At 41.8% G+C, this 27,383-nt stretch overlaps 2 protein-coding genes across 3 annotated transcripts; one reads left to right on the forward strand and one right to left on the reverse strand.

Annotated features, from left to right (window-relative positions):
- Window positions 1-2,421: 2,421 nt before the first annotated feature.
- On the forward strand, window positions 2,422-11,987 carry slc22a18 (solute carrier family 22 member 18). The gene is made up of 11 exons (XM_047041894.1): window positions 2,422-2,568; window positions 2,660-2,837; window positions 3,151-3,248; window positions 3,845-3,990; window positions 4,465-4,597; window positions 6,088-6,200; window positions 6,396-6,506; window positions 8,559-8,659; window positions 8,872-8,973; window positions 9,484-9,604; window positions 10,955-11,987. Exons 2-11 carry the CDS (start codon window positions 2,700-2,702, stop codon window positions 11,140-11,142), a joined length of 1,251 nt encoding a protein of 416 aa, XP_046897850.1. The 5' UTR covers window positions 2,422-2,568; window positions 2,660-2,699; the 3' UTR covers window positions 11,143-11,987.
- Window positions 11,988-12,368: 381 nt separating this feature from the next.
- cars1 (cysteinyl-tRNA synthetase 1) lies at window positions 12,369-26,978 on the reverse strand. 2 transcript variants are annotated; one of them, XM_047041892.1, is made up of 23 exons: window positions 26,885-26,970; window positions 24,537-24,773; window positions 22,512-22,603; window positions 22,236-22,324; window positions 21,907-22,003; window positions 19,933-20,031; window positions 19,489-19,632; window positions 19,132-19,272; window positions 18,944-19,032; window positions 18,382-18,503; window positions 18,119-18,231; window positions 17,838-17,966; window positions 17,619-17,748; window positions 17,355-17,458; window positions 16,559-16,656; window positions 15,071-15,260; window positions 14,886-14,954; window positions 14,715-14,796; window positions 14,211-14,291; window positions 13,975-14,042; window positions 13,721-13,780; window positions 12,920-13,003; window positions 12,369-12,703 (listed from the first exon to the last, which is right to left on the reverse strand). In XM_047041892.1, the coding sequence occupies exons 1-23, from the start codon at window positions 26,904-26,906 to the stop codon at window positions 12,575-12,577; spliced, it is 2,469 nt and encodes an 822-aa protein (XP_046897848.1). In that variant the 5' UTR covers window positions 26,907-26,970; the 3' UTR covers window positions 12,369-12,574. The 2 variants fall into 2 exon arrangements, with proteins under 2 accessions (XP_046897848.1, XP_046897849.1); XM_047041893.1 differs by lacking the exon at window positions 24,537-24,773 and having other exon boundaries at window positions 26,885-26,978.
- Between the last annotated feature and the right edge of the window lie 405 nt (window positions 26,979-27,383).

Below are 27,383 nucleotides of genomic sequence, written 5' to 3' on the forward strand. Positions count from 1 at the left end.
TTCAATTTAAGGCTAACGACAGACTGCTACCAACCTCAAATAGGCACATCATTGCCACCTATTGTTCAGGATGGCGAGGCAGGCGTTGTACCGAAAACCGTCCCCCTGCCAGAATCCTAGGTTTTTACTCTAACAAGTTTTTTGATACTGTCTTTTAATGGATTAAGAAAACAATCTGTATTTTGTTTATGCTTCACAACAATAATCCTAAACGATCACGTCTTGTCTGTGGAGTGAGGCTTAATTTATAGGGTTAACCTATAATAAATCATACACAGCTCCTCAGGGGAGGAGCCATTTATGTCATATAAATGGCTATATTTATATAGCCAAAATATACCCATTTATATCCTCAGTGAAATCCAAAATGAATATACTGCACATGTGTTTTCTGCTGGACACGCCCTCTGTATCATCTGCACTGCTGAGAAGGTGATAGGCTGCAACCTGCCTACCCTCGAGGACCTGCACACCTCGAGGGCCCTGAGGCGAGCAAAGAAGATCGCTCTGGATAAGAGCATCTGCCAAATGACTAAATGTAAGATTGTGGCCGACTCCTCCCACCCTGGCCTCCCCTCCGGTAGAAGGCTGCGGTTCATCAGGAACAAAACCTCACGCCACAAAAAACAGTTTCTTCCCAACCGCTGCTGGCCTGTTCAACAGGGCCAAGGGCTCACATGGACTTTAACCACTATCTGTACAATGACACATTGACACCTTCATTCAAATGTGCATGTTACACTATTTGTATTTTTATAGTGTATATTATGGACATTTTATATTTCATATTCTTTATTTTATTCTTTTGGTTACGGGTTAGGGGTAGAGAGTTCCCGGGGTTAGGGTTAAAGAGTCCCTGGTTTTGAAAGTTTTTTTTTTTTTTAAGTGACAAAAAAGAGGATGTGAAAAGTTGCAGTAAAAAGTAAAGTTTTGAATCCATCCAATCTTCCACTATAATAAGAAAATATAGCCTACCAGGCAACAGATCTATTTCTGTCAAATGAAACGCAAATACGCCATATCCTTTCTTTGCAAAAAAGACAATCAGATGTTATCCTATATATGGCCACATGGTTGTTCTAACATGTCAACATCCTCTCCCTTCTGTATCTTGGTACAGTAAGATCTGTTTGTCTACTTACAGCTGCAGGTGGGTGGGAACATTTCAGCATGCCAGATACTTTCTTATGAACACAGATAATTGGCGCATATGGAGCTAGTATTCTGGAAGGGGGATGTTTCAGTACCAGGGTAACTAACGGAATTAAGGAGAAATAAGATAAGAGGAAGGAAGGAGAAAAATGCTCAAATAAGTTTCTAACTAAATCACTGTCAGTGAATGTAATGTATACGTTCTATAACCTTCCGTGTGAACGTAATGTATATGTTCTATAATCTTCCGTGTGAATGTAATTTCTACGTTCTATAACCTTCCGTGTGAATGTAATGTATACATTCTAGAACCTTCCGTGTGAATGTAATGTATACGTTCTATAACCTTCCGTGTGAATGTAATGTATACATTCTAAAAACACACCCTCTACTCCCAACATCACACCCTCTTTACTGGAACAGCTGGCTGACAAAGGTGTCGACCTCTCACTCTCTAACTGGTCCTGCATTCAGCCCCAGCCTTGAGTCTCTCGTGTGGACTTCAGATCTTTAGTTTAGCTTGTTGTGGATGTCTGGGTTTTCAAGATGCACTGAATTTGTTTTGCAATTGGAACATTCATGAAAAATCTAGCATTGTTTAGTGGGCTAAACTTAATTGGGGAGTTATATTTTTCTCCTTCATCTCCTTTTGCATGACAATTTTGGCTTTACAGGGTTTGGTATACATTCTGTTTAACTTCAAGATATTGTTAATGTTTGGAATTTGGTTCAACCTCTTTCCCAAACAACTGACTGATAAGCCCAAGCAGGATCTGCTGCTTGTCAGCATGACTCGGCATCACTTTGTACCTCATGCTATGGGCGCTGTGTCCAGGGCTGTCCCAGCTCTGCATCAGACTGTCTCTGCAACGCATTTGTTGCATTGCATTAATATGATCCATAATTACACACAACATACAATAAACACACAGTAGAAAAATTGTTCGCTTTATGATTCTTTTATGCATCCACCGTATTGTGTCTGACAAAAAAGTTTGGCAATATTACTTTACACATGATGGCACCTCTGAGGTGTGCTGATTTAATTTAGATTGATGAAGGAATTTTTGAAAACCCCTGCATCCATGGCTTCATTCTTTTTACTTCATGAACATAAACTTTATCTGTATAGTTTGCGTGCACAGTGTTTAAATCCCAAACTTGACGTAATATTTTTTTCAGAATTCTGATTTCGCATTTACATAAACACATTCGGCTCCTGTAAACTTCAGTAGCGAGCCCCACTTCCAAGGCTACGACAATGGCTTTTATTTTGGCAGTTTTAAACAGGAAATGTGTAGTGCGTAGCCGTAACCTCGGCTGATACCGATTTTTCAGATCAAAGTCCATCAAAAAATATGTAAAATCGTGATTAACTTGAATCTCTGTCCTTAATCACTGGAAGAGATTCATAAGGTAAGACATGTTTACACCATGGAACGTAAAACTGAGATTTAACGTAGATGTAAATTACTTGTCAGTCATTTGTTCCAATCTGGGTGTTCAGATTGTTGGAATTGACCGGAAAAAGTGGAACAAATTTGGAAATGGCAGGAGTGGGTCCAAGTTCGCAGACCTCCGTTTCAGACTTGACAACACGATCAAAGCAGAAGATCATTTATGTTACCTACCTCATAGCTGCGCTGGACATAACATGGATGTTTTTACAGTTTTCTGTTACTCCTGTAAGTAGGTTATTCTGTTGTAAATGTCCCTGTTGGTGAAAATACATTGACCTATTTAGCAAAACATGTAAAACATGTTCCGTGTATTTTGTTGTAATGAACCTATTTTAAGAGAACCAAACCTGCAATAGTAATAAATAAATAAATCGCCAATAGCGTGCATTAATACAGATATTAATAAATGGATCCATTAATATAATATACAACAAACAAATAAATCATTGAGGAAATACACAGTGTGTGCCTGTAACTGTAGTGTTGGTGTTTTATTTCTATTTTGAGATTGCCTTAACCCTTGCATTCTCTTGACTAGTATTTGGCCAGGAAACTGGGCTTTGACACCCTCTGGTTCGGTTATTTGCAAACTATGGTCGGTGTCATTCAGCTTCTTGGGGGACCTCTGTTTGGCAGGTGAGCAAAAAGTATAGATTGTCCTACAACCTTTTTTATGTAGTGTGGTTCCATCTATTTCTGCTATTGTCCACATTAAAGTACTCCACCGTTTGTATTATTCAAAAGAAATGACCTTTGGTGTGGATTGTTCTCAAATATAATTAAATAAACAGTAAGGTAAGTTTATTACAATGAACCTTGGAAAACGTTTCATTCTATTCTGTTATTTATGCAAATAATGCTAAATTTTACAGAATAATTTGTACTGAATGCAGTATGTTGGTTTCAGTACAGTAAAGCATGTTAAGAGTTGTATTTACAGTGTGTGTGTTGTGTGTGTACTGTGTGTGTATTGCATTTCTATAGAATTCCCTGTAGGTTGAGCTTTTTGCATTTGCAAACTCAAATCAACTTTTTATGTATTTTTTAGAAAGGATGTTTCAGTAAACCTTCATTAAAATAAGGTACAATTAGTACTATTGCGAAACACTTACAGGCAGCATTTTGTTATTGACAACTCACCTGGACACTTTCCAACCCTAAAAGTATACATGTTGCCATCAGTGTTAGGACACCTGTTGCTGGATGGTCCTGATTGTTTATGTTGTTGGCAGGTTTGCAGACCTGGCAGGAGCGCGGGCAGCATTGGGTCTGTCCTGCGCTGCATCTGTCCTTTACTTTCTCTTGTTAGCAATCGCTGACAATCCTCTCATGCTTTTCATCCACAAACTCCCTGCTGCCTTCATGCATGTCCTACCCGGTAAGGCACACCTACGCTTCCTGGGATAGGGTGTCGTATAGCAGGGATCATAACTTGTCAATGCTTGATCAGATGCAAGGCGAATACGTAAAGCTCAATGTCATTTAAACTTCAAGAAGTCGCAGTTCCAAATCCCCCCCACTGTACGTTACTTTAGATTACATTACAATTTATGTAAATTATCTGATGCAGTCAAAACCAAAAGTATTGTGTTTAGGATGCTGTATTACATATAGCTTGTCTCTCTACTCACTAATTACAAACTATTCATCTGAATTATGAATTGATTTAGTTTCTTCATCTATGTTAATCTAGGTTTCGAAAATTTGAAATAGCATTGACCATATCCATATGCATGGTTGTCAGCTTGATAATGCACAGACTGTTAACTTTTAAGGTGAGGCTGCTTGGTTATGTGACACCATGTAGTATTGGGTCTTTCATAAATGTTTTTAAATCAATAATATCTCATAGGGGCCCAGATGATTGTAACAGACCTAACGGAGCCAGAGTGCAGGGCGGACGCTCTGGCCAAACTAGGAATATGTTTTGGCATCGGCATGATTGCCGGCTCCACTTTGGGTGGTTCCCTCAGCACTCATTATGGGTAGGTACTAGGTACCTGTCATTACAGGTAGGTACCTGGTCATTATGATCTGGGAGGAGGCCAGTCATGGATGGGAGAAACGCGGAGGATAAGTTCCAGTTTGTGTGCCCTAGATTGTGTGTGTAAGGGGGGGTGACATGTTGTGGGTTTTACGCATGAATAAGAGGGAATCATTGTCATTACGTATGTGTGTCGAGTGCGCAATAAAAATGGCAAATAAAAGATTCAACCAGGAATCCATCTTAAAAAAAATAATTATGGGTAGGTACCTGGTCATTATGGGTAGGTACCTGGTCGTTATGGGTAGGTACCTGGTCGTTATGGGTAGGTACCTGGTCATTATGAGTAGGTACTTGGTCATTATGGGTAGGTACCTGGTCATTATGGGTAGGTACCTGGTCATTATGAGTAGGTACCTGGTCATTACGGGTAGGTACCTGGTCGTTACGGGCAGGTACCCGGTCGTTACGGGCAGGTACCCGGTCGTTACGGGCAGGTACCCGGTCGTTACGGGCAGGTACCCGGTCGTTACGGGCAGGTGCCCGGTCGTTACGGGCAGGTACCCGGTTGTTACGGGCAGGTACCCGGTTGTTACGGGCAGGTACCCGGTCGTTACGGGCAGGTACCCGGTCGTTACGGGCAGGTACCCGGTCGTTACGGGCAGGTAACTGGTCTTTAACACCCCTTTCCCACCAAATTAGCTCAGAATTCCTGGAACCTTGGTGTGATCTAGCGAACCATCCCACGTTTCCACCAGTTTTGAGTGGAACCATTGCCATCAAGGCTGCTTGTATTTTAATAAAATATGATTTTCCATATATTTTCATAATTCTAACATCAATGATAAAATACATAAAATGATGTGTGAAGCGTTAAAGCTGGTGCAGGCAAGTTTTGCGAAGCTAGATATTTTAGCTTCTGTTCTAAACCATAATATCCCATCACCTCCCTTCAAAGCCACTCCCACAAAACACATGAACGCGCTGCCTGACTACAGAAGCTTTTGAGAGCAGCATAGTTTTTTTTCACAAATTCCCCCATGTCGCATTCACATATAAAAACACAACCAACACTATCATAATGAATATAAACATAGCTAACATTAGTACTCACTACTTTCAAGCTAGCATTTTAGCCTGGTTGAAAACTACAATAACATGCAATAAGTGCAGGGGCAGAGTGCGCGCAGGTATACAGGTAGCCCGTCCAATCATTAGTGTCGGAAAGGTCAGAATGATTTGTCGTGTTTATTACAGTCCTGCGATGCCCACAGATGTCGGATTGAGTTAATATCAAATATGACAAAAAGTGCTTCTGAACAACATTGCCTACACAATCTTTAAGGTGACTCGGATTCTAGTTTTGATTTACCTTGTTGATTTTGGGGTCCAAATTATGTTTTGAGAAAAGGAGAATGTACCTTTGCGAAACGTGTTGCCAGGCGTGTTGATTCCAGCATCAGACTGCTGATTCTCCTCCGTGATCTGCAGGGAAACCTTCACCGCCTGCGTTGCTGCCTCTGGGAGTTTCGTCAGCTTAGTCTTAGTTTGGAAGTTTATCCCCAAAAACACAAAACCACAAGCTCAAGGTGACAAAACTGATGGTAAGAGTTTGAAACTTTTTATTTTCCATTCAACACTTTAGTCTTCACAGTTAATCATTCCACACTGTTTAGACTTCACAGTTAATCATTCATGTAAAGTGTTGGTCAACTTTTGAGGTATCTAACAACAGTGCAACAAGCAGTTCCTTGTTACCCTGATGGACCCTGATGTGTGCTTGTGAAAATTTTCTTTAGGAGAGCTTCGTGAAAAAAACATCTTTAATTTGCGTGAGATAACTAGACTGATGAGGTTTCCCAATGTGACTAAAACATTCACAATAAAGATAATCTCAGGTTTGCCAGCAGGTAAGTGTTACATTTGAACATATACAGTGCCCTCCAAAAGTATTGGAACAGTGAGGCCAATTCCTTTATTTTTGCTGTAGACTGAAAACATTTGGGCTTGACATCAAACGATGAATGTGAAACCAGAGATCAACGTTTCAGCTTTTATTTCCAGGTATTTACATCAGGATCTGATGCACAAATTAGAAAATATCACCTTTTTGTTCGAACCCACCCATTTGTCACGTGAGCAAAAGTATTGGAACATGTGACTGACAGGTGTGTTTTGTTGCCCAGGTGTGTCCTATTACATACATTATTCAATCAATAAATACCACTGAATGTCTACACTCAGGTTCAGATTGGGTAAGATAGGTTTTGTCTATGCAGACTGTATTCAGAGGTGAAAACAACATGAAAACCAGAGCGCTGTCTTTGGGTGAAAAACAAGCAATTGTGAGTCTTAGAGAAGATGGAAAATCAATCAGAGCCATTGCAGAAACATTGGCCATAGCCAGTACAACCATTTGGAATGTCCTGAAGAAGAAGAAAACTACTGGTGTACTAAGTAACAGACGTCGAACAGGTAGACCAAGGAAAACATCAGCAGTTGATGACAGAAACATTGTGAGAGCTGTAAAGAAAGACCCTAAAACAACTGTTAGTGAGATCAGCAACAACCTCCAGATGGCAGGAGTGAAGGTATCACTATCTACTGTTCGCAGAAGACTTCATGAACAAAAGTACAAGGGCTACACCAGAAGATGCAAACCACTCATTAGCAAGAAGAATAGGAAGGCCAGGCTGGAATTTGCCAAAAAGTACAGAGATGAACCTCAAATTCTGGGACAAAGTTTTATGGACTGATGAGACAAAGATTAACTTTTACCAAAGTGATGGAAAGGCTAAAGTTTGGAGAAAGAAAGGAACTGCTCATGATCCCAAACACACAAGCTCATCTGTGAAACACGGTGGAGGTAATGTCATGGCTTGGGCTTGCATGGCTTCTTCTGGGACGGGCTCATTAATCTTCATTGAGGATGTAACACATGATGGCAGCAGCAAAATGAACTCGGAAGTCTACAGAAACATTTTGTCTGCCAATTTAAGGAAAGATGCAACCAAACTGATTGGCAGAGCCTTCATCATGCAGCAAGATAACGACCCAAAACACACTGCCAAAACAACAAAGGAGTTCATCAGGGGCAAGAAATGGAAGGTATTAGACTGGCCAAGTCAATCTCCTGACTTAAACCCTATAGAGCATGCATTTTACCTGCTTAAGAGGAGACTGAAGGGAGGAACCCCACAAAACAAACAACAACTGAAAGAGGCTGCAGTGAAAGCCTGGGAAAGCATCAAAAAGAAAGAATGCAAAAGTTTGGTGACGTCAATGGGTCACAGACTTGCTGCAGTTATTGAAAGCAAAGGATTTGCAACTAAATATTAAGTCTTATTCACTTAAATATGTTTTAAGTATATCTGTTCCAATACTTTTGATCACATGACAAATGGGTGGATTCAAACAAAATGTGATATTTTCTTAGTTGTGCATCAGATCCTGATGTAAATACCTGGAAATAAAAGCTGAAACGTTGATCTCTGGTCTCACGTTCATTATTTGATGTCAAGCCCAAATGTTTTCAGTCTACAGCAAAAATAAAGGAATTCGCCTCACTGTTCCAATACTTTTGGAGGGCACTGTATATATAATAATCCTTGAAGAAGTGCATCGTGACATGTTGTGTTTGGTCTGGATGTAGTCAGCGTTGTCTCTAGCGCTCATACAAGTTGATGTGGTTTATTTTACTGAAACCATGTTATGTTCAGCTGGACACAATGTTGCTCAGGATATCTTTCAGGTATTTAATGAAATTCCAAGTCCTTGAAGGGGAGATCCAACCCTGGATGCCCTGATCTGGGATATGTTTTCATGTTGTGTTGTTGTAATATGTACTAACTTGGTGTTTGGCCAGGTCACTCTTGAAAAATAGGTTTAATATTTCAATGAGCCCTTCCTGGTTACATAAAGGTTAGATCAAATACAATTGTTGTTTGCATGATCTTTTTCAGGTATTTTTCAGGTCATGTTTTCCGTAATTGCAATCAACTTCTTCCAGCTGCAGCCTGAGCAGAATGGGTACCTGATGGCCTACTTTGGGCTGATGCAGATGGTAGGAAGGTTTGGTGTTTGTATCAAAGTACACTTGACGAAGCCACTGATTACAAATGCCTGTCAAGGTTAATGGATGTACAGTGACAAAGTATTCAGATTACAAAGTATTTTCCCATCAATATGTAAGATGTTACTGTTGGCTAAGAGACTTATTATTAAATAGTTAAGGTAAAGCAACACAATGGACCTGTTCTTTGCTAATGTCTGCAGGGAATCCAAGGAGTCATCATTGGCCCTCTGACTGCAAAGTATTCTGAAAACATCCTTCTTCTTCTCTCTGTCAGCATCTCAAGTTTAGTCGGCCTGGCTCAGGTAAAGATAAAGAAAACAACCATTAAACCCAGTCTAACCCTAACCCAGTCCCTAGCTACTAGTCTAACCCCTAACCCAGTCACTCCCTGTGAAAATATATCTAGTTAATTGAGGGGGCATTTTAATTCCAAGGATTGGGGGCAAACTAGATCAATTTAGAGACTGAAAATAACAAATTCGCTTGACTTTGTGACACAATGATGTAACAAAAGTGCCACTTTTCCAAATGCATGATGTTTTCTTTGTGTTTACGTGAGCAACACACGTCCTTAGAGTAGGGATGTTGGGTTTGGCCGACAACAGTAACTAAGGAGATGGAGCACAATGCTGAAGCAGACCTGAGTAGGAGTAGGCTGAGCGGGGACGGTGCATTACTGCACCTCCGTGTGAATACTTACACAGCTGTCTTATAAACATACTACACGTGTCCTGTTTATTATTTGAATGTGTAAATATATGTATGAATCATAAATACATATACATTTTAATATGTGAATGTTTCTCTGGCAGGCGTACATGATGAACGTATTCCAGTTCTGTTTCATCGCCGCACCCATGATGTTCTCTCTCAGTGTGTTCAATGTCATCACGGACAGCATGCTCACGAAGAGTGTGCCTTCCTCCGACACTGGTAAGACAGCATGCTCACAAAGTGTGTGCCTTCCTTTGACACCGGTAAGACAGCATGCTCACAAAGTGTGTGCCTTCCTCCGACACTGGTAAGACAGCATACTCACAAAGTGTGTGCCGACTATGGAGTAAATCAGGTTTTGTTAAGTCGAAAAACTAAAGCTTGACATTGAAAATTAAGTTTTGGTCGAAAAACGTGAAAATTAAAACCATGTATTCAAAGCAAAAATAAGTGTACCAATTTTTTTTCAGGTTGAATAACAATTTATTAAATTCTAGAATTATTTTGAAGTTATTAATTTTCATTTTTCACTTTCATATTTTCACATATTTTCACATTTAATGTTGTTTTCAGATTCAAAACGTTATTTTTACGGCCTTAAATAATTAATTTTTTAGTCAGTTTTTTTTTGTTTCAGTTTCAGGTATTTTTTTTTTGTTTCAGACTTTTGGCCCCGATTTTGCGTAGCGGGCGTGGCTTCAACTCAGAGGCGGGAATTATGAGTGATTTCCTGTGTGTGTGTGTGCCTATCTTTTTTTCTTATTTATATTTACAAGAATGCTGCTTGGTGTTGGTGGCAAATAATCATTATTGGTTGTTATTTAAAGGTGGTTGTGGTGAAAATGACCCCACAAAAACGTATAAAAAATACATTTGGAAGCTTTGATATCGTGAATCTCCGTAAAATCAGAGTCTGAATGATGACGTATAATGGATAAAGAGTTAATGAAGTTCTGCGTTCTGTTGAGAGAAATGGATGGGAGGAATTTGAGTATAAACTGCACGCAAAACAGCGATTTGGCATATATATGGCACGCAAAATAGATGTGTAAACCCGTGTCATAGATACGCAGAGACTGGGTTGGCGGAGCGGACGCCGACAGCCGAGTCTTCTGCCTCTTTGTTAGACTCTGACAATAATTCCCGCCTCTGAGTTGAAGCCACGCCCCCTACGCAAAATTGGGGCCAAAAGTCTGAAACTGAAAAGAAAATGTCTGAAACAAAAAATAAAATACAAAACTGAAGCCGTAAAATAAAAAGTTTAAATCTGAAAACATGAAATGTGAAACTGTGAAAATATGAAAGTGAAAAATAATGACTTATTCAAAATAATTCCAGAATTTAATTGACATTTTATTTAACCTGAAAAAAACATTTTTTACTTATTTTTTACACTTAGTTTTATTTTTCAAGTTTTCGACCAAAACGTACACTTTCAATGTCAAGCTTTAGTTTTTCGACTGAAGATTTTTTATAAAATATAAAGCTTTTAAAGATACAAAATAAAAAGCTTTTAAAGATATAAAATATAAAGCTTTTATATTTATAAGTTGTTGTGTGTTTCTCCAGGCACCATGCTGGGGCTGTGCGCGTCAGTGCAGTCTTTGCTGCGCACGGTTGGACCAACGATAGGAGGCTTCCTGTACCACAACTACGGCGTATCTTCTTTTGGCTTTATTCAGTTTGTAGTGAACGTTGTGGTGTTAATGTTTCTGCTTAGAGATTTTGCCAGCGGTAAAAAAAATCACAGAGCGTGAGATACTGTAGTTATATACAATATAATAGTAACTAGTTATTGTTGAGGCTATATCTGATAAGATGCGTTTATCTTCATGTCTGTAATATATATATATATATATATATAGTATACACTTGTAGTGCCATTTAGTTCACTTAAGCACTGAAGTTAAGATAAAGTCAGAGAAAAGTTGTTTGTATTAAGACCTGATAACTGCATAAACCAAACATTGGCCAAGCCATCTTGAATTTGAACTTACCTACTAAAAGATCTTAACATAGGTTAGATTCATGTGGCTTTAACGCAATTTCAATAAAACGTTTTATAGAACTTTCTTTCTTTCAAAGTGCTTGCCTTTAGTTTGATATGAGAGAACTATAAATACACTATATAAACAACTAAACTTAAACTGTGGCTGAGTGCAGTTGAACATACTGTAAATGTCTGGTGGAAAGATGGTTGGTCTTCAGGAAGGATGCTCCTGATTGGTGGACAGATGGTTGATTTTCAAGAAGGATTCCCCATCTTCACAGATTTCCTAGAAGTGACCAGCAAATTCTGGAAGTAACCAGCAGGGTTAGGATATTAAACTTTCTTGAGTAACCTCCCCAAAGACCTTCTGCATAGATTCCAATCCAAATTGTGTGTGCAAACAGTTGCTTTTTTAAGTTGTTACATCATCCAATCAGTCCATCTGATTTATACAGCTGCCTTAATAAGTACACTTAATGCTCAACATAACCCTAACCCTCTCTGACTGAGATCATCCCATGGAGCACTTTCCAAGTTGTTTTTGTCTGACTGCAGAATTCTAACCTCAGAGTCACTGTCAAATATTGTGGGCAAGAGTTAAATATCACGTTAAGAGCTTTATTTGATGTTGAAATGTGAAGCTGAACATGACCAAACTTTATGGTGCCATTATTGAGGTATTGTCTTGAAAGTACATTAATCTTAATTAAATTAAAAACTTCAGTCACATTAACATAGTCAATAAACAACTATAAATAGTTTATTTGATGGAATATTTTGAATACAGATGTAATCATTTATAACTATACAAACTGGAATTTAAATCCTATGAATCCGGATTTTTCTATCAACAATTACCAGAGCAACCAAAACATCAGTAGTTGATACCACAATCTGAAGCTTAATTACAAAACATTGAAGGCTTTATCTGTATTTCCACCATCATTTTAAAAAGGTATCTACCTACAAACATGGACTAACTACGACTGAGTGTTCGGTTGCTAAATTTATATTTATTTAGACATTTACCGACAAGAAAGTGGGAACATCATTTTATGAGCATTCATAACTGTGAAGCAGACTGCAGAATGTACTGCACTCCTTGACACCCTAACCTGGAGAGGACAGCTGCTGCAGGTACGACTGGGCCCTCGGAACAACCTGGAGCTGTGTCTAGAGGTGCCTGGAAGCATGTTCTCTTATCTTCCATCCAGGTTCATCTGAAGGAACTCGTTGTACAGTTTCTCTTGAGCTTCCTGTAGTTTACGCAGCTTCTTGGCTTGGCCCTTACTGATCTCCTTGCCCTCAATGTCATGCGTTGGAAGACCCTGTTGATTACAGAAGCAAAGTACCAGCCTTTATTAGGTTTTAAACAGCAATCATACACTGAAGGGTCTCATCCCATGTTACATCAAATATAACAAAGCTCTTGACTAAACGGATCGTAAGATCCGACCTATCGGTGTATAAATGGGGGACATCACTTATGGCAATTTAGTTTTACAGACTTATCATTTTCAGATAAAAACAGAGGCCTGTCTCACCGCGTCATCGAAGCTGGAATACTTGTCAGTTTCAGAGCGAAACATGTCACAAGGTGGGATCTTCATTTTTGCCAGTTTAGCTGCCTGTGATGAACATGCAGTAGAAAACAATGTGTTTAATTTATGTTAAAGATAGAAGCAATTAGAAAACAAATCTGGCGAGTCAGTGCTGTAATCTGGCGAGTCAGCGCTGTAATCTGGTGGGTCAGAGTCAGCGATGTACTCTGGTGAGACAGCGCTGTAATCTGGTGGGTCAGAGTCAGCGATGTACTCTGGTGAGTCAGCGCTGTAATCTGGTGAGTCAGTGCTGTACTCTGGTGAGTCAGCACTGTAATCTGGTGAGTCAACGCTGTAATATGGTGAGTTAGTGCTGTAATCTGGTGAGTCAGCGCTGTAATACGGTGAGTCAGTACTGTACTCTGGTGGGTCAGCGCTGTAATATCGTGAGTCAGCGCTGTAATCTGGTGAGTCAGCGCTGTAATCTGTGGGGAGTCAGATGGCTGAGCGGTAAGGGAGTCGGTAGTAATTAGAAGGTTGCCGGATCGATTCCCCACCGTGCCAAAATGACGTTGTGTGTGTTGGGCAAGGCACTTCACCCTACTTGCCTCGGGGGGAATGTCCCTGTACTTACTGTAAGTCGCTCTGGATAAGAGCGTCTGCTAGATGACTTAATGTAATGTAAATGTGAAATGTAAATCTGGTGAGTTAGCGCTGTAATCTGATGTGTCAGCGCTGTAATCTGGTGAGTCAGCGCTGTAATCTGGTGAGTCAACACTAATATGGTGAGTCAGCGCTTCTTACTTCTTGCTCCTGCTTCTTCCTTGCTGCCTCGGCCTTCTTCCTCTTCTTCTCTTCCTCCATCTAAAATACAGAAATAGTTCCCTATTAGCATAATCATACTAATTTATTGCTTTTCTTTTTCCTAAACAGTAAAATAAATAAGGCCTAAAAATAATTGGGAAAATAATGTGAATGCAAACAAGTAAATGATTCACAGGGCAGGTTTACCTACGTTACATCACATCATGTTGTTATGGTAACTGGTGTTTGCTCACCCTCTTCTTGTCCTCCTTCTCCTTTAGCAGCGTCTCTCTGTCGACCAGCTTCACCACCGTGGGAAGACCTGAACACCAGAACTTCAAAACTGAACACCAAATCCAGCCAAGTTGATGCTGGATGTGCTGTACGTCTGTCAACAATCGCTTGCGTTTTATATTGTACTACGTTTCCATATGTGTGTGTACAGTAGCTCACGTGTTCAGAATATGGATTTGAAACAAGATTAAATGACCTTCATGGTCCTCCAGACGAACTCCCAGCTCCGGAAGCGTGTCGTCCCGCACGGCGTCGCACAGCCGCAGCACCTCGCTCACTGACAACACCAACACAGTTCACTCAGTACACGCTTATCCACAAAACGTATGGGGGATTCCAACCTGCAACCTCTTGATCTGCTGCCAAACGCTCTAACCACTGAGCTGTTCCAAACCACAAATGGACAATAGCAGCCTTTCCCCCCCACCAGTGTTCACCACATTGCACCAGTGGTAGTTTGTACTCCCAACTACTAACAAGAGTAGTTGGACTTTATAATCCTCCATAATACTACTGTAATTATGAGCCAAACAAAGACTACACGTATATCGTCAGGTCTCAAAAACAGTGACAGTAAATGAAACTCAATACAGTATGTGTACAAATATATTTTATAGCCCTGAAAATGTCACTTTTGTTCATTGTTTCTGATCGAAATGCAAAAAAAACAGCAGAGTACAAAACATGAACAAGAAATTACCTTTCTGCTCTCTGGCAATTTTTCGAACCCCCTCTCTGAAATCTGACAGAACTTCCAGATAAGGCATCACTGTGCTCTCCAGCTACATGTAGAAACAAAACTATGTTTCACTTAAACATTTAAAGTAGGGGTGAGATGGGAAATATCAACAGTTATAAACTCCATACTTACATCAACAGACTGGCCTTTTCTTCCAACAGCAAATCCAATAGACTCTGTCCCTTCAATAGCTCCAAATGTCTACAAACAAAAAGGGTTCAACAGATGCATGTCCTTCTGTTCTCCATCTCTCGGAGTCCACACACAAACAAATACAACAGGTGCTTGAGTCTACAGAAGCATAAACACCTGTTTACCCTGAGCATATCAGTGAGATACACAGCGACGCCCTTGATGAGCAGGCGGTTGGGCTGCAGCTTGGAGGTCTTCTTGCTGGCGACGTAGGTGTTGCTAAGGCTGACCAGTGCCCGCATCTCCTCCATTGCAACACGCGTATCCATGTTGTCACACAGAGCTTCGTGGACAAGGAGCTTCCTTTGGGAGAAACTATACAGCGGACAGGACCACACGAATGTAGAATAAATACAAAATATGGATATAATTAGCAACCTTTCTCCAAAACAACACACTGGAGGGTACTTGAACCTCCATCCAATAATCTCCAGTCAAAAGCTCTAACTAAAGAGCTATACTCACATACAGGGATGAGTTTAACAGATTTGATTTGTCAATCACTATGAATGTCCTAACCCTGTTCTGCTGTTCACACCTCCATGTGATGAGTCTGGGATTGAGGCCTTTGAGCTGCTCAGATCTGCAGGCTTGTGTTAAACTGAGCCTCAGAAGTCCTGTCTCTTTGTTCAGAATTGTGTCAGCAAACCAGGGAAACGCACAAATCAAACTTTATTTATATGGCGCATTCCATACCAGAAGGCAACACAATGCGCTTCACAGCAGGGAGGTGGGGGGGATAAAAAAAACTTCTTCCCTGACCTCTCTGAAATTAGACTATCGAGCACTCCCCTGGAGAATGTGAGGTGCCAACATATTACAAAGCACACACAGACTTCAACAAACCCTAACCCAGCTGACCCTAACCCAGCTGACCCAGCTGCTCCTAACCCAGGTGACCCAGTTGACCCTAACCCAGCAGCCCCTAACCCAGCTGACCCAGGTGCCCCTAACCCAGCAGCCCCTAACCCAGCTGACCCAGCTGCCCCTAACCCAGGTGACCCAGTTGACCCTTACCCAGCAGCCCCTAACCCAGCTGACCCAGGTGCCCCTAACCCAGCTGTCCCAGCTGCCCCTTACCCAGCTGCCCCTAACCCAGGTGACCCAGTTGACCCTAACCCAGCAGCCCCTAACCCAGCTGACCCAGGTGCCCATAACCCAGCAGCCCCTAACCCAGCTGACCCAGCTGCCCCTAACCCAGGTGACCCAGTTGACCCTTACCCAGCAGCCCCTAACCCAGCTGACCCAGGTGCCCCTAACCCAGCTGACCCAGCTGCCCCTTACCCAGCTGCCCATAACCCAGGTGACCCAGTTGACCCTTACCCAGCAGCCCCTAACCCAGCTGACCCAGGTGCCCCTAACCCAGCTGACCCTAACACAGCTGACCCAGCTGCCCCTAACCCAGCTGATCCTTACCCAGCTGCCCCTAACCCAGGTGACCCAGTTGACCCTTACCCAGCAGCCCCTAACCCAGCTGACCCAGGTGCCCCTAACCCAGCTGACCCAGGTGCCCCTAACCTAGCTGACCCAGGTGACCCTAACACAGCTGACCCAGGTGCCCCTAACCCAGCTGACCCTAACACAGCCTGGTGGGCAAATTCTTGGGTACCAACCTCTGGTTTAGATCCATCTCTGCTGATTCCCACTTCTCAAACTGCCCTGTGATGTCTCGAGGAGCTCGCAGGAGGTCTTTAACTGTGAGAAAGAACTCCTGTGGAGAGAGGGGGAAAAGTGATTGTGAACAAATAGCATCATTTATTATGTTTATATCACAATTTCCTCACCAGTTAATTCACTCATCCAAAATGAATGAGTGCCAGTTTCCCAGATGGTTTTACCAGTTTACTAAACCTAACCGAGGTATGGGGGGGGATTAACATTTACATTTAGCAGACGCTCTTATCCAGAGCGACTTACAGTAAGTCCAGGGACATTCTCCCCAAGGCAAGTAGGGTGAAGTCCCTTGCCCAAGGACAAAACGTCATTTGGCACGGCCGGGAATCAAACCAACCACCTTCTGATTAATAGCCTAACTCCCTAACCGCTCAGCCATCTGACCCCCACTAACAGAAACAACATCCCTGATATTTGTACAGCCACTGAAATATTTACCTCCATCTCTTAAGATATTTAATAAAAAATCTAGTACAGCTGAGGTAAAAATGTAGAGACCACTGCACCTTATTTTTGGGAACAGAAGGGTAATTTAAGGGTGCCTTCTTAAATTTACCCTTCCGTTGCTCACTCAAAATGGTCCTTCTCCATTTTCTTTTTAATTGAAAAAAGAAAAGTGCAGGGGTCTCTCAATGTTTTCCAGAGATGTAGTTATTGTACTTCATTTAAGTTTATTGCAACTTTGTAATGCTGAGTAAAGGGTGGGCTGGCTGTCAGACATGTTGCATCACGTACGTTCATGAACCTCTCATACTGGATGGCAGCCTCCATGGTATTGGCAGAGTAATCCAGGGTGTCCTTCCAGGAGTGCATGAGGAAGGCCAAACGCAACTGCCGAGCTGAACACACACTGCTGTTAGTACGAACCATTTAGTTTTAGTCAAACTTGAAAGGATAAACTGGCTATTATGCTTATTGTTTACTTTGCCATTAAATATCCTGTCCCACACCTGTGTGTGTGTGTTAGTGTGTGTGTACGTCCATATCCATGGAGATTACCGGTATTCTTGGCCAAGGCGTCTTTAATGGTGATAAAGTTCTTCAGAGACTTGGACATTTTGCATCCTGCAATCGTCAGGTGACCAGTGTGCAGGAAGTAGCGAACCCAGTGATCATTCTCAAAGTAAGCCTGTTGGATAATAGATGCAAATAAATAAACAGCCCATCTTCCCCTGTGGCCTTCTTATTGGTGCGTCAGCACGTAAATTACCATTTTACCTCTGACTGAGCCAGTTCATTGTCATGGTGAGGGAACCGGAGATCGAATCCCCCCCCGTGGATGTCCATGGACTCTCCCAAGATGGACCCAGCCATCGCAGAGCACTCAATATGCCACCCTGGACGGCCCTGTTACAATACAAAACAAAACCTTTATAATAAGGAAGCCATAATTTAGGGGGGCTATACATTCAGATGTTGCTCATTCCATCTGCAAACAATTTTCAGGGTTATGGGCTAAACTGGACTGGATGTTTTAAGAAAGGAGGGCGATGGTTCACCTTCCCCCAGGGAGAATCCCAGGACGGCTCGCCAGGCTTGGAGGCCTTCCACAGGGCAAAGTCGTTCTGGGATTTCTTCTCGCTTAGCCGATCTGCAGAGATGCTCAGGTCTCCTAGGGACAGAATATCAATATCAGAAAAGATATGATCCCTTATTTGCTACTATCATTTTTATCTGTACTATTTTTAAGTCACTTTGGATAAAAGTGTTGATATCATGAATATGTTAAATGTAATGTTCTCCTTCAAATCCACCAACGTACCTTCTCCTTCCTGCAGTGCCTTTTGATCACCAACTGCTTCAGGAACAAGCTTGGCGTAGGAATGATGCGGGCAGGCGTCAAACTTGGCCGTGTCAAAATAAACAGAACCATTCGATGCGTACCTGATGCAAATGATAGAATTAGATGTAATGTTGAACACCTTTAGCAATTCTCAGAGCTGTAGGTAAGGTCGGAGTTGAATAAAGTAGTATTTGGTCTTTACTTACTAGATATTGTTTGATTTTTTAGACATGTTAACACTTTCTCACCAATAATGTTTAAGGACAACCAAAGTTACAATTAAGTGGTTGAAAATGCAAAATGTTTGTAGCATCTGCTGAGTGCCAGATAAAGAGTACAGGAACACTAATGGGTCACAGACATCAAGAAGTCAATTAAGAATTTTACGAAATTGCAAAATATTTCATTCTTTGAGTGTTTATTTTTATTTGAACCACAGTATTGACAGTGATTAGTGTACACGTTTACCACAGTATTGACGGTGATAAGTGTACATGTTTTACTGAATCCTGTGAGGGGAATTAGAGAAGCTATGTCTTACCCATAGCCATTGCTGACTATTTTCTTCACAAACTCCACAATCTCTGGAACGTACTCGCTGACTCTCGTCAGCACGTCCGGGGGCAACACCTGCACGACAGATAACACTGGCATTAGCCGATGGCCAGATCATGTATATGGTCTGATTTCAATGGAACAGCAGAATGAGGACGTAGAGGTGGGACATACATTCAAGGCATCCATGTCCTTGTGGTACTCTCCTTCCCAGTAACTGGGGAGAAGAGAGAATATGGAGTTCTCTGTAACCTGACTGCCAAACTGGTTATCCAACCAATCAGAAAGCAGGTCTTTGGCTTCTTCCAACAGCACCTTAACAAAATCAGAAAATAACTACTGATTGGGCTGGTTAAGCAAAAACTCGTAAGGCACGCTTACCAAAATGATTCATGGGCTAGGGTAGATTTGACCACAGCAGCACTATTATAGAATACAGCACATAGCAACAACATGGGTACAAGACCTGCCTTACTAACGTACTCAAACCCAACGATGAGAGGTGGATGTGGGCTGAAGGGTTAGTCTCACCTGTGCCCTGCCCTGTGCATCTGCCTGTTGATGCTCCAGCGCCATCTGCAGCGGTACCAGCGCTGCAGCTACGCCCGTGTCCAGGGTGTCCAGCATTCGCTTCTTATCTGGGTCTGTGGTCTCAGCCAGTTTGGCCTGGAAGGGCTTGGAAACACAAGTTCACACATGAGGGTTTTGTACCTGCGAAGACATACACCATTCCATCAACCAGACCTGGCGGTAAACTAGTGGCCAGAGTGAAATTAGGAACAAAAATGTTGCTTGTTTACAGGATTCCTAAAGAGTGCCTAGAGCTGTTTACTTATTTTTATTTCCACCCCCAAATTTAAAAGAAAATGTGCATTTTGTCCTAAGATGTTGGGAGACAGCACAACATGTCTACCTTTGTTGTTTATTTAATGAGAACCAGTTGCTGTACCCAACTAGAAATGGTAAATGTCTTACCACTCTGGCATCCAGAACCTCCTGCAGTATCTGCGCAGGCTGTGGGTTCTTCTCCTTGTACTGCTCAAACAAGTAGTTCTGTCTGGCACGCTTTATTATCTAGAAAATAGGATTACAAAAAATTCTGATTGGCAATCTACTCAATTAATCCACATATACAACCCCAATTCCAAATAAATTGGGACACTGTAAAATATCAATATAAAACAGACTGCAACAATTTGATTGATCTAAAAACTTTTATGTCATTCACAATAGAAACAAAAGGGACAACATTCCTCTCCCACAACTGGGAGGTGTTCCATCAACGTCGCTAACGCAAATCGCACTTACACGAATAAGTCTCACTTGGGTAAACGTCAACTTAGACTTAAGCCTCAAGCCGTTCCACTAACGTTCCGTTACACTAACAGGCAACGCTAATTCAAGATAGACCGCCTGCCTCACAAACATCTCCGCCTGGATGACCGAGCACCACCTTCAGCTGAACCTCGCCAAAACAGAACTTCTCATCATCCCGGCTAAACCCTCCATCTCCCACAATCTCTCAATCACCCTGGGATCTGCGACAGCGACGCCTTCATCCTCTGCCAGGAACCTTGGGATTACCATGGATGACGAGCTCTCCCTCACGGCCCACATTGCTGCAGTCTCCTGGTCGTGTAGATTCACCCTCTACAACAGCCGGAAGATCAGGAGATACCTGTCTGAGCACTCCACCCAGCTGCTAGTCCAAGCACTTGTCCTCTCCAAGTTAGACTACTGCAACTCGCTGCTCTCCAAGCATGCGCAACCCGCCCTCAGAGAATTCAGAACGCAGCGGGCCGCCTGGTCTGAAATCTACCCAGACGCTCCCATGTTACCCCACTCCTCATATCTCTCCACTGGCTACCCATCACGGCCTGTATCAGATTCAAGACCCTGGTACTGACCTTCCGAGCAGTGAACGGGACCCGACTACATCAAGTCTCTCCTGCAGCCTTACACCACCAACCGCCACCTACGGTCTTCTTCAGACAACCGCCAGGTGGTCCCACCGCTCAACACCACCCAGTCTCAACACAAGCTCTTCTCCTGTCTGGCCCCCCAGTGGTGGAATCAACTCTCCACCTCCATCAGAGACACTGACTGTCTCTCCACCTTCAAGAAAAGGCTCAAGACGCACTTGTTGCGAGAGTACAACGGTACTTACGAATGGTTTGCTTGACCCAATGTTAGTTTCCTCAAGGATCACAATGACTCTTGCTTAGAGACTTGTTGCTCTTGTGGTTAATGGTAAGCGAGTTAAATTGTTGTACTCGCTGTGATGTATTGTTTTTATTGTTGCTTGTTTTTCCAGAGGTACACTTGCACTTATAGCGGTTCATGTTGTTAAATTGTAACTTGTTTAACTACATGCTCTTGTGGTTCTTCCCTTTGGAACTTATTTTGGTTGTTCACAATATGTGCTTCATGTTTTGGCTACTCGCAATGTTTTGGGGCTTGTTGTTATTATCGGTGACCTATGCACTTTGTAAAGCTCTTTCTTGGAAGTCGCTTTGGATACGTAGATATAACTAGAATAAGCCATCTAAATTGAACGGAACTCTCACTGAAGTAAGCGAGACTTGTCTAAATAAATCTCGCTTCTCCTTAATCGACATTGATGGAACACCCCCCTGTTCTCCTCAGTTCCCAGATAAAGACTTTTGTTAAAAGAACAGGGGATGCTACACAGCAGTAAACATGGCCTGGTCCCAACCTTTTTGAGACGTGTTGCTGCCATCAATTTCTAAATTACCCTATTATTTCTTTAACATTGTACATTTCATCAGTTTGAACATTTTACATGTTTTCTATGTTTTATTGTGAATAACATATGGGTTTATGAGATTGGCAAATAATTGTATTCTGTTTTTATTCTTATTTTACACGTCCTGACTTTATTGGAATTGGGTTTGCTAAATTTGTACAGTGATCAAATGGTAGTCTTACTTTATCATCAATGTCTGTGATATTCATGCAGTAGTGGACGTCATACTTGAAGTAATTCATCAGTATTCTTCTGAGGATATCGAAGGAAATGTAAGATCTGAAAATGAAGGTTAAGATTAAATTAACACGTCTCATATTTGTTCCAACAGTAAAACGAAATCACTGGTTCTAGACTGCCACCAGCTATTGAGATTTCCTACAGGTCTATCTACAGGTTCTGGAATCTCACAACAGTTACATAAATAAAGTATTAATGACCTCTGGTAAATTGTTTCCTGACCTAGCAATCCTGCCTGGCTTTACCTAGTCTAATAATGCTGAGTGAATACCTGGCATGTCCCATGTGTGAGGCATCGTAGACGGTCGGCCCGCAGGAATACCACAGCACCTGCTTCCCATTCTGTGGAACAAACAGCTCCTGCAGAAAGAACACATCCTTCTTTATGCGTGTAAAACACCACATCTTAACAGCCTCTCAGTTTGCAGAGATTACAGCCCCCTACAGCTGCCATGCTCAACTACACTGACTGTATATCTCCATTGGACATTGGTCCCCACAAGGGTAGTTAAACAAGACCACACACACACACCGCGGAAAACCTCACCTTTGTGCGTGTTAGACTATTGTACAGTCGCAGTTCTGCAACATTTGTTCCAACTGGTGCCGACCAGGAAGGCTGTTCTCGTTTTGCTTTACCTGAAAAAAAACAGAACAAAAAAGACAAGATAATTTCTTGTCTATTTAAAAATGACATTATAGAGCTCTGGACATCACATGACTTTATTGTTTCTGTCGCCATTTTGGCAGGATAGTAGTACCAAAAATGAACGGCGCCAACAAGGATTTCAACCTGTCCGAGTTCACTGCACACTTTAATTCAAAAGACATAGGGAGCTATAAGGCAAAACTTGATCATTTAAACATTAGTGATCCATATAATGCTCCCGGAGTTATTTTTACGACCTTTACGAGTTAAACAGAAGGCTTCCCATTCTGTATCCAGATATTTACAGCTCTCTAATCAACTTTCTTTTGTCCTACTCTGGAGAGTCTTTGAAAGCCTATAAATCCCTGGAGGGATATAAATGGACGCAATCAGCTGGATCAGTGATGAATATTCAGATTTGAAGTCTACCAGCTCCAAATTGCTATGTGTAACATTAATGCAGTCAGTTTTATAACTTGTATAGCTAGTTAGCATTAGCTAGTCTGTAACGTTCGTCAACGGTTAGCTAGTAACGTTGGCTAACGTACATTATATCAGTGCACTTTTCATCGCAAACATGACATTACATATTTATTACAGATAAGTCATTCCAAGAGACTGAATGATCCTCAGTTGAAGCCATGGGTGGTTGTCAGGAATTATGGGGTTCTTCTCTCTGGATCTTAGGAATCCTATAAAATGCTCTCCCTTTATCTTTTCCCGATGGTTCAGGCATCACGGCGCACAGCAGCTATCTACCATGTTGAATCAACGTTCATTGAAATAGGCAGCAAATTAAACTATGTATAATATGTATGTAAGTATATATTTATGCACACTCGCACATCACTTGGCTCTCCACTTTCCTGCCAAAATGGCGATGACCCGTGGATGCTGGGATCGCGTGATGTCAACTCCCGGAGCGCTATTGTCTCCATCTTCCTGCTGCAGCAGTCAGGAGGCTAATGCTCCTATTTTATATTTTCATGCCACCTCAGATGTGTTTTACTTAGCCTGAGCAGTTGTACACAGAGGATAGGGTTAGGGTTAATATGCTTGTCAAAATAGCGATAAGAATTCCCAACATTGCCATATTCTTTCCAAAGACAATGAGGCAAAAAAATGAAACACTGGGCCATTTGCCGAGATCAAACCGTTATCGGCTGGCCAAGATCTCAACTGAACGTGAATTACATGTGTTTGTATTAATTTGACATTTCTAACATTTCGCAAATCAATTGCCTTATTTGTATGAAAAGAAAGACCTACGGGTCTCTGAACAATCTCCAACAAGGTGGCAGAACATTCCAGAAGAACTACAGCACCAGGCGTCAGGGTTAGGAGCCAGGGTTGGTTAGCACCAATCAGGCATCACAGTAGACAGATGGAGGTCCTGCTCAGTAAAAGCCCGCTTGGGAGTTTGGTAAAGGGACTCTCAGATTGTGAAAAAAATAAAGAGTTGCTTATGAAACCAAGACTGAACTCTGGCGTGAATGCCATGTCTAGAGAAACAAGGCACCAGTCCCATCTCTACCGTTAGCCTAGTGGTGAACATCAAGCAGTGGGGTGGTTATCAGGGTGGGGAAGAGAAGCCGATATTGAGGGAGATGGAAAGAACAATGATGAGAAGGATCCTTACTGGAGGTTTCACTGGAAACAGAGTTATCTCACCCTTGTAGTGAAATGAACACGTTTCACGTCAGTAACACATTTTTTATACCTACACTAACGGGCATTTTTCCATGCGAGAATAGTCTATGCAAATCAACATTCAATGTGGTATTGTCAATTAAAGGTTATGGTATTGTGAATCTGTCATTTTCAATCAAAATGGACCTTAGAATCCTAGCAATCATGTACAGGTCTGGTTCCAGTGGGTCTGCACTAATGTTGAGAATCCCTGAGCTCTAGATGTCTACTCACAACTGCTCTCTGGGCAGGGGCCGGTCTGGGGGCCCCCCAGCAGGGCTGCTATGTGTCTGTACCAGCGCAGGGCGTGCGTGTGTTCTGCAGCCGGGGCCCTGCAGAGAGCCCAGAAGGCCTTGTGGTCGGCCTGAGATGGCCTGAACCCGGACAGGTAGCTTCGGGAGCTCAGGTACGCATTCAGGGCTTCCAGGCTGCCCTCCTCTCTCTTAAGCAGCAAGACACCATAGTCAAAGGCTGCAGAGACAAGAGGGCAAACATGCACATTCAATTACTAGTCCGCTACACTTTTACAACAATAACTCGCTGGATGAGTGTGCAAGAAAAATATAAAATGCCAGTAGGGAAGTGGATTTTGTAGAAGTTTCCAGACGAAGAAAAGCTTACTTTGTTTGCAGGATTTTTTCTTTTAATGCAATTTTGTTAAATGCTATGTATGAAAATGGCATAAGTTATGCCTATGCATATTTCCAGTGTAAATCTGAACCAGTCCTACACAAAAAGGTTGGTGATTCAACCCTTCAATGGCTAAGCCGACAATTGATCACAAGAGGCATTGGAATGACAATTACTTTAAAAGCCATATTTCCCAGAATGTGACATTTCTGCAGTTGGGTGAGAGGCAGTAGGGCTAGAGGCAGTTTACTAAAGGACAAGACTGACGCTGTAAAAATACAATACAATGTTGCGAGGCTAGTTTTGTTCCACCAATGATCAGGCAGGATAACTTAGCGTTTTGGAATGATACCGCATCAAGTTCTGCAGTCAGCCCTCACAGTAATAGAAGAACACAATCTGATGCCCAGATGAAGGTGGACCAACACGGTGCTCAGAGGGCTAGTATCCTAGTGGGTGGACCAACACGGTGCTCAGAGGGCTAGTATCCTAGTGGGTGGACCAACACGGTGCTCAGAGGGCTAGTATCCTAGTGGGTGGACCAACACGGTGCTCAGAGGGCTAGTATCCTAGTGGGTGGACCAACACGGTGCTCAGAGGGCTAGTATCCTAGTGGGTGGACCAACACGGTGCTCAGAGGGCTAGTATCCTAGTGGGTGGACCAACACGGTGCTCAGAGGGCTAGTATCCTAGTGGGTGGACCAACACGGTGCTCAGAGGGCTAGTATCCTAGTGGGGATTCACTTCCAAGCTACTCTGATGTTTGAAACCAAGTACTGATTAATTGGTGCCAGCACACACAGCGAGTCTGACCTGACTCATGATAGGACATAAACGACCATGTCTAAAGTCATTGCCATACTGAAAAGTACATTTGTAAATAAAGTTGTTAAATACTAAATTAGTGTTCAACAAGAAACCTCAACAATTACACAATTGTAACACAAAAAGGCAATGATTTTTTCTGAAGCCTAAAAGGCTGAGATGGAAAGTAGCACACACTTCCCAAGCCCCCAGAACTTTAAGGTATAATAATACCCATATTAATGGGGATTGCATAAATCTATGAAAGATAGGCCTTTTCACCTGGCCTCTTATACCCCAAATGCCACATATTCTTCAATAGTGTTTACAAATAACCCACTTGCAATTAGGTAATTCGATCAGTTTGAATGATTGTCGGAAATGTTGATCAATTTACTACTTTACAAGAAAGTCAAAGGCTAGCTATGTATTTGAAGGGTTGCAGAGGTGGAAATTAATGTAAGGTTTCCGGGACATCACATGTCCAGGTGATTATCTTTTGCTTTTTATCCAAATATTGTTATTAAGTGTTCTTTTCCATTACATTCAAGTACCTTAACTCTAAAGTTACGAGGTTTGCTTGTATGCCCTCAATCACAGTGCATGTTATTCATTTATGCCCAATATTTAATTCCAGAAGCCACTGCTGCATTTTTTCATGTTATTTCCCGTTCAGGCTAAATTCCTTTTCATAGCTAAGCCTGCTCCTACCTAGACGGAGATCTTGTGTCTGGTCGTCTTTAGTCTGAGTATTCAGTAGCAATGTGTTTTCGTCATCTCAACAGTATCACTTCTGTCTTAATCTCACTCTCCTTTTATTTCAACTCACAATTGTATCATCAATCCACAGATAACCCATGTAGGTTTAAAGCAGCTGCTACAGCTATCTATTTACTTATTTGTAAACTACACACGGGCATGTGAAGATATTAGCATACATAATATGACTAGATTGTAATTATTCTGACTAGATTTACTAGCTTTTGAGCTTTCGTTTCGGCACATGTGTGTTAGGTTAACCCACACAAGAGAGGTGCATTGATGATGCTCGTCTATAAAATCCTAGTTATTTACGGACTTATAAAAAAAAAAAAATCAACATTCAGAATCTATGACAAAACAATTGCCGATGTTACCGTGCAAATTACCTTGTTCTTCTGTGCTTGCCATGACAGTCGTTGTCTGTCGTTTCTGTCTGATGCAACTATAACGTGTCCGGAAAAGGCAGCAATAAAATTACCGTCAAACTGGTCTCTGTAGTCCTTAAATGCATTTCTGGTTTTGCTATTTCGCCTTCAAAATAAGAGCATGACCTGAAACTTGCATAACGTCTGTGAATTCGGCGGAAAAAAACGTATGTTGCTGGAGCAACCTGAATTTCCGAACCTTAAATTTTGGGATCAGATTCGTTTTTTTACATTGAAATAAATTAATATTTCTATTTTAAAGAGGTGAATTTAAAACCAACAAATTCAGTGGTGTTGAAATTTCAATATCAAGTATTCAATGCATGAAATGTTTTACATTATGTCACTGATTTGCTTCCATACTGGACCAATTAGTGAGAATATCTGACCAAGCTCTTGTGCCTTTTCTATATGTGAGTCAGATTCAGGATGGTGAGAGGGATCAGAAATGTTTTTGAAA

The sequence above is a fragment of the Hypomesus transpacificus genome, chromosome 19, assembly GCF_021917145.1.
Source record: "Hypomesus transpacificus isolate Combined female chromosome 19, fHypTra1, whole genome shotgun sequence".
NCBI lineage: Eukaryota > Metazoa > Chordata > Actinopteri > Osmeriformes > Osmeridae > Hypomesus > Hypomesus transpacificus.

Excerpts from the sequence above, each read along its gene's own strand:
- slc22a18 (XM_047041894.1), top strand. The coding sequence starts at position 2,700 with ATGGCAGGAGTGGGTCCAAGTTCGCAGACCTCCGTTTCAGACTTGACA. Across the intron at positions 3,991-4,464 it reads CTTCATGCATGTCCTACCCG|GGGCCCAGATGATTGTAACA; the intron begins GTAAGGCACACC and ends AATATCTCATAG. Across the intron at positions 9,605-10,954 it reads TGTGCCTTCCTCCGACACTG|GCACCATGCTGGGGCTGTGC; the intron begins GTAAGACAGCAT and ends GTGTTTCTCCAG.
- cars1 (XM_047041892.1), bottom strand. The coding sequence starts at position 26,906 with ATGGCAAGCACAGAAGAACAAG. Across the intron at positions 20,032-21,906 it reads TCACAGACATTGATGATAAA|ATAATAAAGCGTGCCAGACA; the intron begins GTAAGACTACCA and ends CCTATTTTCTAG. Across the intron at positions 17,749-17,837 it reads ATGAACTGGCTCAGTCAGAG|GCTTACTTTGAGAATGATCA; the intron begins GTAAAATGGTAA and ends ATTATCCAACAG.